This window comes from Zootoca vivipara, chromosome 2 (assembly GCF_965207765.1).
Source record: "Zootoca vivipara chromosome 2, rZooViv2.hap1.1, whole genome shotgun sequence".
In the NCBI taxonomy this organism is placed as follows: Eukaryota; Metazoa; Chordata; class Lepidosauria; order Squamata; family Lacertidae; genus Zootoca; species Zootoca vivipara.
The window spans coordinates 45,522,234-45,535,542 of NC_142584.1; the positions used below are offsets into that span (position 1 = coordinate 45,522,234).

Consider the following 13,309-nt stretch of genomic DNA (forward strand, 5'->3'; position numbering starts at 1 on the left):
CTGGTTAACATGTAACACTAAACCATAGTTTAGCTCTGCATGGATATGCCAAAACAACCCCAAGTGAGGTCTCAGGATGCATGCATTGCCCCTCCACCCTTCTTCTACTCTGCAAAGGTTGGAAGGTTTTTAGCTGGGGCAATTAAAATAAGACCCACTATTTGACTATTGATTCAAAATCCTAAAATGTATTTTATATAATTGCCTTTTTATTTCTGTTCTTTGTATATCGTATTGCTGTTTCATTGCTATGGCTGATGCAAATAAAGATTCATTCATCCATCCATTCATTATTCTACTGTGCAGCCAAGAGGAAGGAGCTTAATTTTACTTTTACTGCTTAGCATTAATTTCAAGCTAAAAATTTGGGTTTTAACATTTTTTTGTCACTTTCCTAAGGCAACTTCAGACTATGGTTTATGAAACTGCCTCATTAAATTACCCAGTATTATGAATCAGGATTCCTTGTTTGAACATAACACTAAGCTGTGATGTATAGCATAAGTGAAATTAAACTTGTCAAAAGTTCTCCACCTGGCCTAGTGGGAGGCTCATGCACATAGTGCTAAATCATTGTTTAGTGTTACATGCAAAAACAGTGGTTGTGTAAAGGAGACTAGGTGAGTAAGGAAGATACAGGTTGCAACATAGAATTCTACTGAGTCATGTTAAGAAAAAAATCTGTATTGTGCAAGAACTTTCACAAATACAGCTTCTCTAGATTAGGGATGTTTTAAAATCTTCCACAAGATGGGAAGCTACCCTGCTATGTAGGGAAGAGACTTTCTACAAGAAAGAACTGGAACTGGAATGCCAAAAGCTGATAAATATTGGATTCAGCATTTAGTGGATGGCTTCCACATGAAACAAATGAAACTCTCTTGTAGCTGCCAAAGGCTGAGATGATATACCCTTACTTGATGCAAGACATGTTCAGGTGATTAACATTATGGATCAGGTTTGAAATGCCTACTCCAAACTATAATAAATAGTTTCACACAGATGCACGTATTTCATGTCAGGTAACATAATAATGTGCAAAATGTATTTTGTGAATTGACACTAAACTCCCAAGTTCTGCCAACATTTTACATAACAGTGACACAGGAGAGATCCCCCCCCCCCCGAGCTCATGAAATATTTGCCACAAGCAAGCACTCAGCATGCCAGTACATATTATATTCAGATATTCTTTTCCTCCTAAGAGCTTGCAGTTCACATTCATTAGAGGCAAGCATCTAATGGCTTTTCAGTATTCATGATGAGCTATCATGTAAATTTGTACCAAGGGACTTCTTAAAAGCAGGCACAGTTGACCCTGAAATCAATTGTGTCAATGAATCCTTTGGGTCCACTTAAGCACATGACTTATTGACAGAACAGACAAAGGCTCCAAGTGAATGCTGCCCCATATATACTGTTATTGCATACCAATAATGCATTTTAAGTTGTCTTATTATCTAGGTATTGCTTTGCCTCCTTTGATACTGTGGAAAGAGAGAAAATGGGGAAAGCTAGAAAGATTTAATGTTTAGAGATATTATCATATTAAAGCTTTAAGGTATAACAGATTTTACTTCCGGCACAGTATAAGTGCCAAAAAATGGATACAGAGGTATCTAGAATACTGTCATATCATTTTCAGCATAAAAGTTGACATCTTCAGACTGGTGAGGTAAATCAATTTAAGTGAACTGAAACTTGAAAAATTTCCTTAACAGTAGTGCCTTATTTCCAGGTGCTCTCCCACAGTCTTTTCTTGCTCCTACCACACTATGGGGCCTGTAGCTCAGAGGCAGAGCATCTGCTTTGCACCCAGAAGGTCCCAGGTTCAATCAGCAGCATCTCCAGATACAGTTGGGAGAGAAGCTTGCTTGAAACTCTGGAGAACTTCAGCTAGTCATTACAGACTACTAGGGTTGCCAGACTCAATAGTGGACGGGACTTCTGTGCCTTTAATTGCCCTGCTCTCTTTTGAGCCTGGAAACCTTAAAGAGAAACCAGCAGACCCTTTGCTTGGAAATTAAACAAAGGGTCTGCTGGTTTCTCTTTAAGGTTTCCAGACTCAAAAGAGAGCAGGGCAATTAAAGGCACAGAAGTCCTGTCCACTATTGAGTCTGGCAACCCTACAGACAACATTGCATTAGATGGAGCCAATGGTTTCATATGGAGCCAAGATATGTACCTATCTTAGGACACTTGCAGAAGCCAGTGCAAGGATTCAGCTAGCACAACAAGGATTCACCTGCCTCCCCAATACCTCCCCCAAATCTGCCCTGGAGGGTTGGGGAAGCCCCCAGAACAACACATGGGGGAAGGAGAGGAGATATTGTTCTGTCCGACAAGCAGAAGTGCTGATGTTGATGGAACAACCATAATACCTTAATACAGAAGTCCATCATCTCTTCTGGGCCTACCATTACTGTCACTTTCGCATGCAAGTCCTTCTATAATACTATACAATTAACAACGATAATTTTAGAATGAGAATAGGTGATTGGATCCTGACTGCCTATTCCAATCTGTTAACTGACAGTGGTCAAATTAAGAGGAGTTTGATACACTAGAGGCATTTTGGACAAACATGAAATTATTTATTATAAATCTTTGTTGAAGTGCTTTTGGGCTTCACACTATTTCACAAAATAAAATTACTTTCAGAATTCTAATGAGCAGGAGTTGGCAAGAGCAACCCTGACTCACGATTTTTAGGAAATAATCATGTGCATAAGGAAATAGTTTCTAATTTAAGTCTGACTTTAACACTGCAATATGGAGCACAATATATCCTCCTTCTCATGGGACAAAAAAGCATACAGGTAAGGGAGAGCTTAAAAATGTAATTAAAAAAAACTTGAGAGCTTTCTGCTTGGAGGCATCTATGGTGTATCTTAATGAGACTGTTTTATGATGAACTGCAAGGCACTATTACCTCTTGCTGCCAGAATACAGGCATCTGAACTGCACCTGTTCTCTTAAATTCTTATCCTCTGCCAAGAGTAGGGCACAGATAATTTATTGCTTCATAAAACATAAAATGCTAAATAGGAACATGGCTATTCCACACCATATTTATTGAAAAGCAATGTGGCTCTGTCCAACTGTCCCTACTCCTTAAAAATAAAAATAAAAAAGAGGACAGTTACAGTACCAGAGTCAGACACGACTAAATGACTAAACAACACAGTGCCAGATTAATAAAATCTCATGAAATTAAGTAAAGAAAGAAAAGAAAAAGAAAATCAAGGTATGTGTATATTTTTAAACTAACTACAACATTCAAAAGTTTGTCAGTTTATCCTGATATATATTTTCTACTTTAGGTTTCTGGGCTCTAAATTAAAGTGATTTTATGGCAGTTTTACAAAGCTATATAAATTCTCCCATTATTTTTGTGATCAAGATCTACAAAGCTCCATCAGACACACACTAGCTGGACTAGAACTGAGTAAAGCAATCCAAGACACCCTTGGAACTGAGACCTTTGCATAGCCTGGTATAAACAGTGAGCACCAGATGTTTCACTATTTGTGGACATGGGAAAAGAGAAGAAGAGACATCAATACATAAATATAATCTCTATGATTTCCTTTAACTTTGACTCTGGGCATCAGGTACAGGCAATTTAGTATTAGCACATTATTAATTCATTTCAGATGTGAATGTAGCCTTGCAAGCTCAACAGCAAGTTCAGACAAGAACCAACTTGCTATACCACAGAATTTAACATAACTTTAAAAACATATACCAAGTTTTATTTGAGTAATACCTTTCTCAAGGATACAAATATTCTGCACAACCCATGATGCAAAATAATGACTGCACCACAAATCAAAACTTCCCTTCACAGGGGTAATGTGAATATATGCTGTACTCTTGGTGGTACAAGGATTCTTTTTGCCACAAGAAAATTGAGTTGGAAACTAACAGCGGCTGCCCAATTGGTGTGCCATCCACAAAAAGAACATATGCCATATTTTAAGCCGTTCTGCACCTGACAATTATGTACAGGCCAAATCTAAAGCTTCCTTGTTAAAACTATATGCCATCATGGCTTCCGGTTTGCTGCCAGCGCCGTCCGGCTGCGTTCGCCTCGAGCTCCGAGGTAAACGGCGCCGCGAGGGGGGGGGAGCCGCGAAAAGCGTCGCGGCTGCCCGTAAGAGCCTCATATTGAGCTTTATGAGGACGAATGTGCTCAGCGGTGCCCGAATTCCGACTCCTCTACTTGCCGGCAAACTCGACAAGAGTCCCGGCAGAGTGGGGTGGTAGTCGAAGGGGCCATTTTGAGCGTCACTGTCACCCTCGCGGCAGCAAAGCTTCGTTGCCGGTGGCGGAGAGCAGCAGATTCTTCCAACGCAAAGAAATCGAAATTGGGGAACCGTGAGTAAAGGATTCAAAAAAAATTTTTTAATTGATGAAATTGGGCACGGAAGAGGTATAAAAAGGAAGCCGACCTCTTCCAGTTGAGAGACTGTGATACAGTAACCGATCCCCTGCCAGGAAGGGGAACAAATTAAATAATTTATTAACAATTGGCTTAAAAGAAATACCCCCAGGGAACCAGATCTAGCGAACCCTGAGTGAAGGAAGTGTTAAAAAGAAGAAGAGGAATGTAATTAAAAAGAAATTAAAAGAAAGGACATTTGGACTGGGATACAAAGTGAACAATTTTTTTTTTTTAAAAAAAAGTGAGGTGATTGCAAGAGAATTAAAAGACAAAGTAACCAGTTTGGGCAACAAAATGGATTACAAAGTTATGGAATGAGCCCTCCGCCATTTCCTGTAGTGCAACTGGTTGGTTTCCCACGGGACTAGAGCAGATAAGATGGCTTTGGACACAGCAGCTGCAAAAGACCAGCCTTGGCACAAGATATTTGCAGAACTACATGACATCAGAAAGGGATTGAACTTGTATACCACATTGCTGCGGGAATGCGTTCTGACACTGAACCAGGAGAAACAATCAAGAGAGGATAATGGAGAAAGCTGCACAGAAAGAGGGATGGACATGGAAATTATTAAATTGGACATGGAGGAAAAAAAGAAAGTACAAACACTGGACATCTTCACGACAGACGGAGAACTGGCGCAACAGGAAGAGGAAGAAGAAGGATGGCAGAATGTTCCACAAGTGGGAGATGTGGAACAGAAAAAGGACTGGATTCAAGAACTCCTCAAAGACAAACCAGAGTGGACTCTGGTCTTCCCAGTGAGAGGGGGAGGACAGGGCACGCTCTGGGAAGTTAGATGCAAAGACATAGGTGGGAGACAGCAGAAGAGGGGGGAAAGTGGTTGGTGGAAGCTGTGGGAAAGAGTGGGAGTGGGGTAAAAACTTATAAATGTTGTATGAGGTGGATGAAATGGTTTGGCCCTATACTGGTTTGATATATGGATCTCGCTGTAAATCTCTGGAAAATCTGGATCTGGGAGAAGGGGGGAATTATTGGCGGCCGCCAGGCACGCAACAATGCAAATCGCCCCTCTCGTCGCGTCACGTCGCGGCACACCAGCCAGCGTCTCACGGCACACTAGTGTGCCGCGGAACAGCGGTTGAGAAACGCTGGTTTACACCACAGTGCCACCTGCGTCCCATATGCTTACCAAAGCACACTGGCCTCAACGGGGCTTACTCCCTAGTAAATGTGCTAAGGCTTCCTCCCTAAATCATTGTATGTATTAACACATCAGTATTAAAAATTGAAAAAAGGTAATTAACTTACATCTTCCTTAGGCTTGGGAGTTTCTTGAATATTCCAGTAGCTTCCAGTACAGAAATGTCATTATCATGTAATCGCCTTATGAAAAACAACAATAAAAGCATGTAAAACACATTAGGCCTCAGATGAACCTACATGTTATGTAAATTTGTCACACAAATATTAACTGCAAAGAGCTATCGTCAGTGTGATGTAGTGGTTAAGATGCTCAACTAGTGCTGGGGAGGCCTAGATGCAAAATCCCACATAGCTCATAGGATAACCTTAACTCTGTCCTCTCTCTCAGTATATGTTACTTCACAGGGTTATTGTGAATAAAATGGGGTAGGAGGGATATATAAACTGCCTTGAGCTTCTTGGAGGAAAGGCAGAATATAAATGCTACTATAAACTGCATTTTCACAGCCTTTGAAAATTATGGTGTGCAGTAAGTTTGTATAAATAAATATAACAAAAATAAATAAAAATGCAAAAGCATGTGGCAAACTCGGCCCTCCAGATATTCTGGGCCTACAACTCCCATCATCCCTAGCTAACAGGACCAGTGGTCAGGGATGATGGGAGTTGTAGTCCCAAAACATCTGGAGGGCAAAGTTCGCCTGCCTGTTCTTATATATAAAGCTGTATTAGACAGATTTTCATTTCCTCCAAAGTAGTACCACTAAATATCAGGCCTCAATATGGCAATTGCACTACAAGATACACACATCATAGTTTGTTGTTATCTGAAGTTGTTATCTGAAGAAGTGTGCATGCACACGAAAGCTCATACCAAAATAAAAACTTAGTTGGTCTTTAAGATGCCACTGAAGGAATTTTTTTATTTTACATCATAGTTTGATAACTCTGAAAATGTATAAGCTCAGCTAGCAAAGCAGGAAGGAACAACTGAAATATTTTCATAATTGAGCATTCTATATTTTTTTGACAAAAGTGCCAGACTTACAGGTCTGTGGTATATTCCGGAAGGTGACTGGGAAGTCGAGTGAGCTTTTGATTAGAACAGTCTACAATTGTTCCCTCGCAGCGGCACTTTTCAGGACAGACAAGGTCCATGAAGCACTCCCCACTGAACTTACTCCTGTAGTCTTCTGAACCTACAAAATAGAAGTATTTCCAGGTAAATAGCTAGTTATAAAATAACTGTCAGAAGTAAGAGTTGGAGAAGAGAGAATTTCCATTTACTTAGGGAAGTCCATAAGAATCAGTCCAGATTATGCTTGAAATGTTTTGCATAATTCACTTCAATGTAGTTCCAGAAATCAGAGGACTATTCCAGTGTCTTTTCACTGTTTCGAAAGTATTTGTCGTGGTATTAATATCCATCATTCTATACCAAATAGCATGTTAGAACAAATACTGACAGAAATATAAAGCATTCAACCCACTTAGAAACAGCATATATATTTAAAACCAACGAGTTTGCTTTGCAAGGATAAATATTTTAATTTTAACAGACAACACTGCAGTTGAAAGTAACATGACTTGCAAACGTTTCTACTTTAATCATGATAGGTACTGTGTATATTTAGGATGAATTGCCTACTTCAGCCTGCTATTGTACTACAACTCAGACCCCCCTTTGACTTGTTTTAATGAAATGCCTTTTTATTTAGTCTCAGCAAATCAATCTTTTCAGCTTCTATTTTCTTTTTTGAAATATTACTTGGAGGTTTAAATGTGATCCTTGTGCTTATGGCAGCCAAAAATATTAATGGATATGCAATCAAATAGTTGGCAGCACAGACGCAATCATGCAGTATTTGCCCACTCACTTCAAAGTTAATTATGGAAACAACTAAATATTTCTCTGAAATAATTTGTGATGTCCAACCATCCTAACAAACCTAATCATTCTTAACTTTTCCAGGACTCTATAAGCCAGTTGCAATTGGAACACTGATTTCCCTGTGTCAAATTCATTTATCTGAAAACAATAACTTTCCATAAGAATAATTTTGGGGAAGGAAAGGATTGGAAGGGATAATGGGCACCAGATCTAGGGGGCCCTGGGGGCCAGGGCACCCACAAGCAGGACTCCAATGCAACTTCCGATAAAAACTGGAATTCACATCAAAGGTCTTGCGAGGCCTCACGAGGTCTGAGAAGTGACGTTCCAGGCCCTGCCAGGCCTCTGAACGCAACTTCTGGTAGAAACAGGAAGTTGCGTTCGGAGGTCTTGTGAGGTCTTGTACGTAATCTCTGAGACGCTACAAGGCCTTAGAGGAGCTGCCGCGCCACTGATGCAACATGACGCCATGATGTACACAACATCACATTATGTCACAAGGGCCAATGGGCACCCATAACCTGGGGCCCAGGTCAGAGTCCCTGGAAGGGATCGTTCAATGAAACTGTAAGAGTTTGAAATGGTCCTCAGTAAAAACCTGAATCTAAGATGGCATTTGTGTACATAGATTTGGATTAATTTTAGCTTTAACGATCCAGTTTGAGAACATCACCAGCACCTGCAATGGCAACAGAACAGAGCTGTGCAGAAAATATAGGCCTACACATCTTCAAAAATTGCCACACAGAAAGCTCCACATAAGCAAGTTTTTTGAAGCCAGAAGGAAAGGGAGGGACACACATTTTTACCTGCTTGAGCTTCTTACAGCTACCTTCTGGCAATCTTGAGAAGGACATGACTAGAACCCTGAACAGGATCGGTGTATTTAGTGGGCAAGAGACACTGCAACATTTTGTTGCAGGTCCCACTTGCATTATTTCTCAACACCTTTCATCTCTGTATCCAGCAAAATGATGCATCTAAATATTTTGTTTATAGCCTAAATTTTGCACCATCTGGTTAAAATCAAACACATAGGACAGGATTCAAAGATTTGATCAAGGATCGTCTTCACCTGCAAAAGGCTTCCGAGGCAACCATTCATATGCTTGGTTAATCAGTGTAATGTTTTTGCTGAAAATGAAGGTAAGAACTGGGTTCGAATCACAGCTAAGCCACAGATGCACTGAATTGCCTCAGCCAATTAACTCAACTTCTTTAGTTTTTATATAGATAGGAGTGGAATAGCTTCCTTCCTACTTACTTCAGAAATACTTTGGTTTCTTTAAATCACACGACACCTAATAAGAGCTGCTACAGGGAAAACTAATAAATATTACACCAAATATGAGACTATGATACAGAAAGGAAAATGAGCTACACATTACCTCTTGTAACATAACACCACCATCACGAACGCTGGGTATGTAAAATGAAACGAAACAATTCCCTCTCCTTTTCTCTCACTTTTAGTATGCATGCCTTGGAGCCAAACTAGATGTGACAGGGGAAGTCACATGTATTTATTCATGTGTCTTCCCCATTTATGTATAAAGCAGCAGATGGAGGCTGCTGGGGTTTTTTTTTTTTACATGAAAAGCTGAGTATGGGTGAGGGAAACTAAACCCTCCTCTGCCTTGCTGTGCTGCTTCGTGCACCCCCCACCCCACCCAATACTCCCAACCTGTCTCACTTTCAGAGCTGAGTTGGTTCGAAAGTGCTTCAAACAATGGAGCAAAGTGAAATTTGGCAGGGGAATGAGAAAGCTGTATTTTCATCTAAGAAACAGGCCCTGCACCCCACCCCCTTATATATAGCTTATTCCCTGAAAACAGGCATGCAAACAATCACACACTGAAGCGTGTAAACCACTCAGCTTTGCACTGAATACTTCTTCATTCACTGAATGCCTGGATCTTAAACGTTTTATGGATTTTGGTTTTATGGTTTGAAAATACATTATGAGTTATTTTTATGTTTTTGGTATTTTGTGAGATGCCTAGGGAGGGGGGACGGCCAGGGAGGCGCAGAGTAGCATATCCTCCGTAGCATTCCAAATCCCATTGACTCCTATCAATGAGGGCAGAAGGTGTGAGGGTTTTCCCTCTGGTTTTTGCCCACCCACCCCCAGGTGATCTGCAAGTCTTAGGATCCAGCAGATTCCAAGTCCCCAGTGCCCCACTCCAAAACCTTGCATGCCATCTTAATACTTTGGCCATTGGCACTGAATCTTGGATCCTATGCACAAGGATTTGGGATGCTATGGACAGGGCAAGGACATGGTATCTCCACACATGTTTAGTAAAGATGATGTAGCAACAGTAAGGAAAAAGAAAGGTTACTGCTTATGTATATATGTGTATATTAAAATTTTAAATATGGATTAACTAGAGGCCATGCAGTGTCAAGTGATAAACACCACATGCCACTATCAAGTACTCCAGGCGACCCATCAACCTGTAAGGCAGCAGCAATCAACTGCCAAAGAGAGGAAATTTACTACTTAACTTGAGCCTTGAGATCACTTGGACAGGTGGCTGCTCTATCATGTTATTCCCATTATAGAAACTAATGTGAAAGCCAGCCATCTGGTTGCATTACCAGTTATAGGTGTCCGTCCATCTCTACATACATTACTTTATCAGCAGGTTCCCATGAGGCTTAAAGTGGATATGGTGCAATTCAAGAGGTACAACATTAAGCATTATGTGCAAATCATAAAAATCAAGGTTGGGGAGCCCTGCAGAGGAGGCTCAGAATATAATATTACCTTGAAAACTTCAGCGTAACATGAAAATACTTTTTTTTTGCAACTTCAATATTCAAATAAAATGACCTGGTCCATGAAATCACTTTTAAATACTTTACCGGTACTTCTATTTACACATGTAATAGTTTCAATTGTTATGCTCATCAAAATAGCTAATTTGAAAGACAATTCTGAAACCAATTTTTGAAATCTACTAAAAATGTAGCTCCATTCCTTCTAATCCTATACACCAGACTATTCCATTTTTCTTGGTGGCTAGGGAGTGGATGGCAGCAAACTCAAGAAAACCATCTGATCTACTTACTTTTCAAATGCATGTTAAGCAAATAAAGCAACCTACTGAAGTTCTCTCAGTGGAAGGCAACAGCAGAGTGAAAAGGTAACTTCAAGATTTAGCTAGAGGTGAGAAGACCATTTACCAAGTGGCAACTATTTGGAAAGCCAGACATGGGAATCAGATGACCAAACTAATCTCTTAGTCTGCAGTACGTTGATTATCTGCATCGTCCTGCCTAATGGTCAGGAACATTTTACCATACTTTCAAAATGTATGAGAAATCAGGGAAAGCAGAGTAATGGACAATGTACATTACTTAGCAGGATTACATCGACAAGGGGTTTTCAAACTACGCTTTAATTTCCTTGGAGACTTAATAGCAGTTCCTCAATAAGATGATCAACAACGGGGAAAGAAGACTTTCCTTGAAAATTATTTTGTCCATCCACCAAAATCTCTCCCATAACATGCAGTTGCAAGGGGAGTGCTGTGTGTAATTTAGGAGACATTCCAATGGGGAAGGCCACCAGGCCATTGGTAAACAGAATTATATGCCCTGTGATCTGCCCCAGAATCCTCTGAAAGAGTCACCAGTCCCATTACAGATGCGGATGGATTCTTCAGCAGACAATAAGGGTACAAACAACAATAAAAAACACCAGCACAGACAGACATTTGTCAAGTGGTCACATACACATTGTAGTGGTACATTACCCAAGTTGCCAGCATGGAATGTGTAAATATATTGAAGGGAGGTCCATATATAAGAATCAGGATTCTAACTATGTATTTCCAGTATTCTACCTACTCACTGCAGCTATATGTACTTTTGTTGTTGTTTTCATATCACAAAAAGTAAATAGAATGTGCTGCGTATACATAACCCATTCATAAAAAGGTAAAGGTAAAGGACGCCTGACAGTTAAGTCCAGTTGCGGATGACTCTGGGGTTGTGGCGCTCATCTCACTTTACTGGCCGAGGGAGCCAACGTTTGCCTACAGACAGTTTTTCCGGGTCATGCTAGCCGCTTCTGGCGAAACCAGAAACACTGTTTACCTTCCCACTGGAGCGGTACCTATTTATCTACTTGCACTTGAAGTGCTTTCGAACTGCTAGGTTGGCAGGAGCTGGGACCGAGCCACGGGAGCTCACCCTGTTGCGGGGATTCGAACCACCAACCTTCCAATCGGCAAGCCCTAGGCTCAGTGGTTTAGACAACAGCGCCACTCACGTGACAATCCATTCATACACACATACAAGTTTGCTGGAATAAACTTATTTCCAACCTTATGTAACTACAAACTGTTATCTAATATGTAGAAAGTTCATTTGTCCGGTATATTTTCAAGCTGCTGCACCCACACTATCCTATAAACATCCTCTTTGTAAGCTATCAATTGCTGTAAGGTCCACACATCTCAGCAACCTATGCACTGGAACTGGGGGTTTCAGCAGTGTCTCTCCCAACTATCTTGGCAGTACTTAATGACTTTTAAACTGAAAGAGGTGGTTCTGTGACATTAAATAAGGCCAATAAAAGGATTTGAACCAATTGTGTCACCATGTACACTTTCAAGCAGAATGGACTAGATGACCCTTGAGATCCCTTGCAATTCTACAATTTTATGACTGAATGCTGAGTAGTTCAACACCAACCTTTTCTTAAATAGCTACATTTGATATCCAAACACCCACATCTCTATCATCAGTGTTAAGTGCAGATCATAGCCAAATACTGTGCCTTGCTTACCATCTTCAGCTAACGATGCAATGCTAACATCTTTTACAAAATTTCTCCAGCCATGGAATAATCACTAAAGTTGAAAGGTAATAAATGTAATAAATGAATTACCCTGTTTCTCATATTTTTAGACATACCCATAAAATAAGCCATAGCAGGATTTTTAAGCATTCAAGGAATATAAGCCATACCCCGAAAATAAGACATAGTGATAGGTGCAGCAGCAATGCCGGCCGCGGCAGGAGGAGGAGGAAAAAAATAAGACATCCCTTGAAAATAAGCCATAGTGTGTTTTTTAGAGGAAAAAATAAATATAAGACGTGTCTTATAATATGAGAAACACGGTAGATGTTCAATTTGTTCATTTTAAGAGGAATTAATGCAACTGTTGCAGTTATAATTTCTCATACTTTACAGAGCAGTACTCAACTAAGTTGTACTCAGACTGGACCTATTGAAATTAATGGACCTAACAGCCATATTCACAAATTTAATTGAGTCTACTCTGAATACCATTCATAATGTTTTTATATTTGTTTATTTCAATATTGCATTTATAGCTGGGATTTCTTTGAATAACACCTACAGTTCATGTTTTGATTGAAGACACAGTTTGGAATTTTTCATAAGTAAATACAGTACAGTAAATAAAGTCACATGCAAGATTTTTGCCAAGTTGTTCTCTGATTGTTTTTATCCATTTGAGGATTTTCTGTTTGTGAGATCTGCAGTAAGCCTTCTAGTTTTATGGAATTTTCTTAACCATAATGATTCTTTTTAAAGTCACTTTTCCTGTCAAAACAAGAAAATAGCTCACCTTTTGACGGTTCTGAAAACAGCAGAAGTATCCCAGCATGCCATGCTGCAGGAAAGCATGGAGCCTTCCATGGTGCTTGACAGAACCATGTTCAATTTGTATTGTTCTACCACATGGTTAGATCAAGCACAAAGGAAAATCCCATCAACAGTCAGAGTCAGAGTTAGGCAGCCGCCAAAGAGAGAGGAGCGTTGAGA

The 13,309-nt window shown here is 40.1% G+C and overlaps 1 protein-coding gene across 2 annotated transcripts in view; it reads right to left on the reverse strand.

Moving 5' to 3' along the window:
* The window catches only part of SLIT3 (slit guidance ligand 3), a 409,547-nt gene that overhangs the window by 92,884 nt on the left and 303,354 nt on the right, over nucleotides 1-13,309 (reverse strand). For both annotated transcript variants that reach the window (XM_035105175.3, XM_035105174.3), the window contains exons 15-16: nucleotides 6,664-6,814; nucleotides 5,721-5,795 (exon numbers count right to left, since the gene is read on the reverse strand). In XM_035105175.3, the coding sequence (XP_034961066.1) occupies nucleotides 5,721-5,795; nucleotides 6,664-6,814 (226 nt within the window). The remainder of the gene's footprint in view (nucleotides 1-5,720; nucleotides 5,796-6,663; nucleotides 6,815-13,309) is intronic.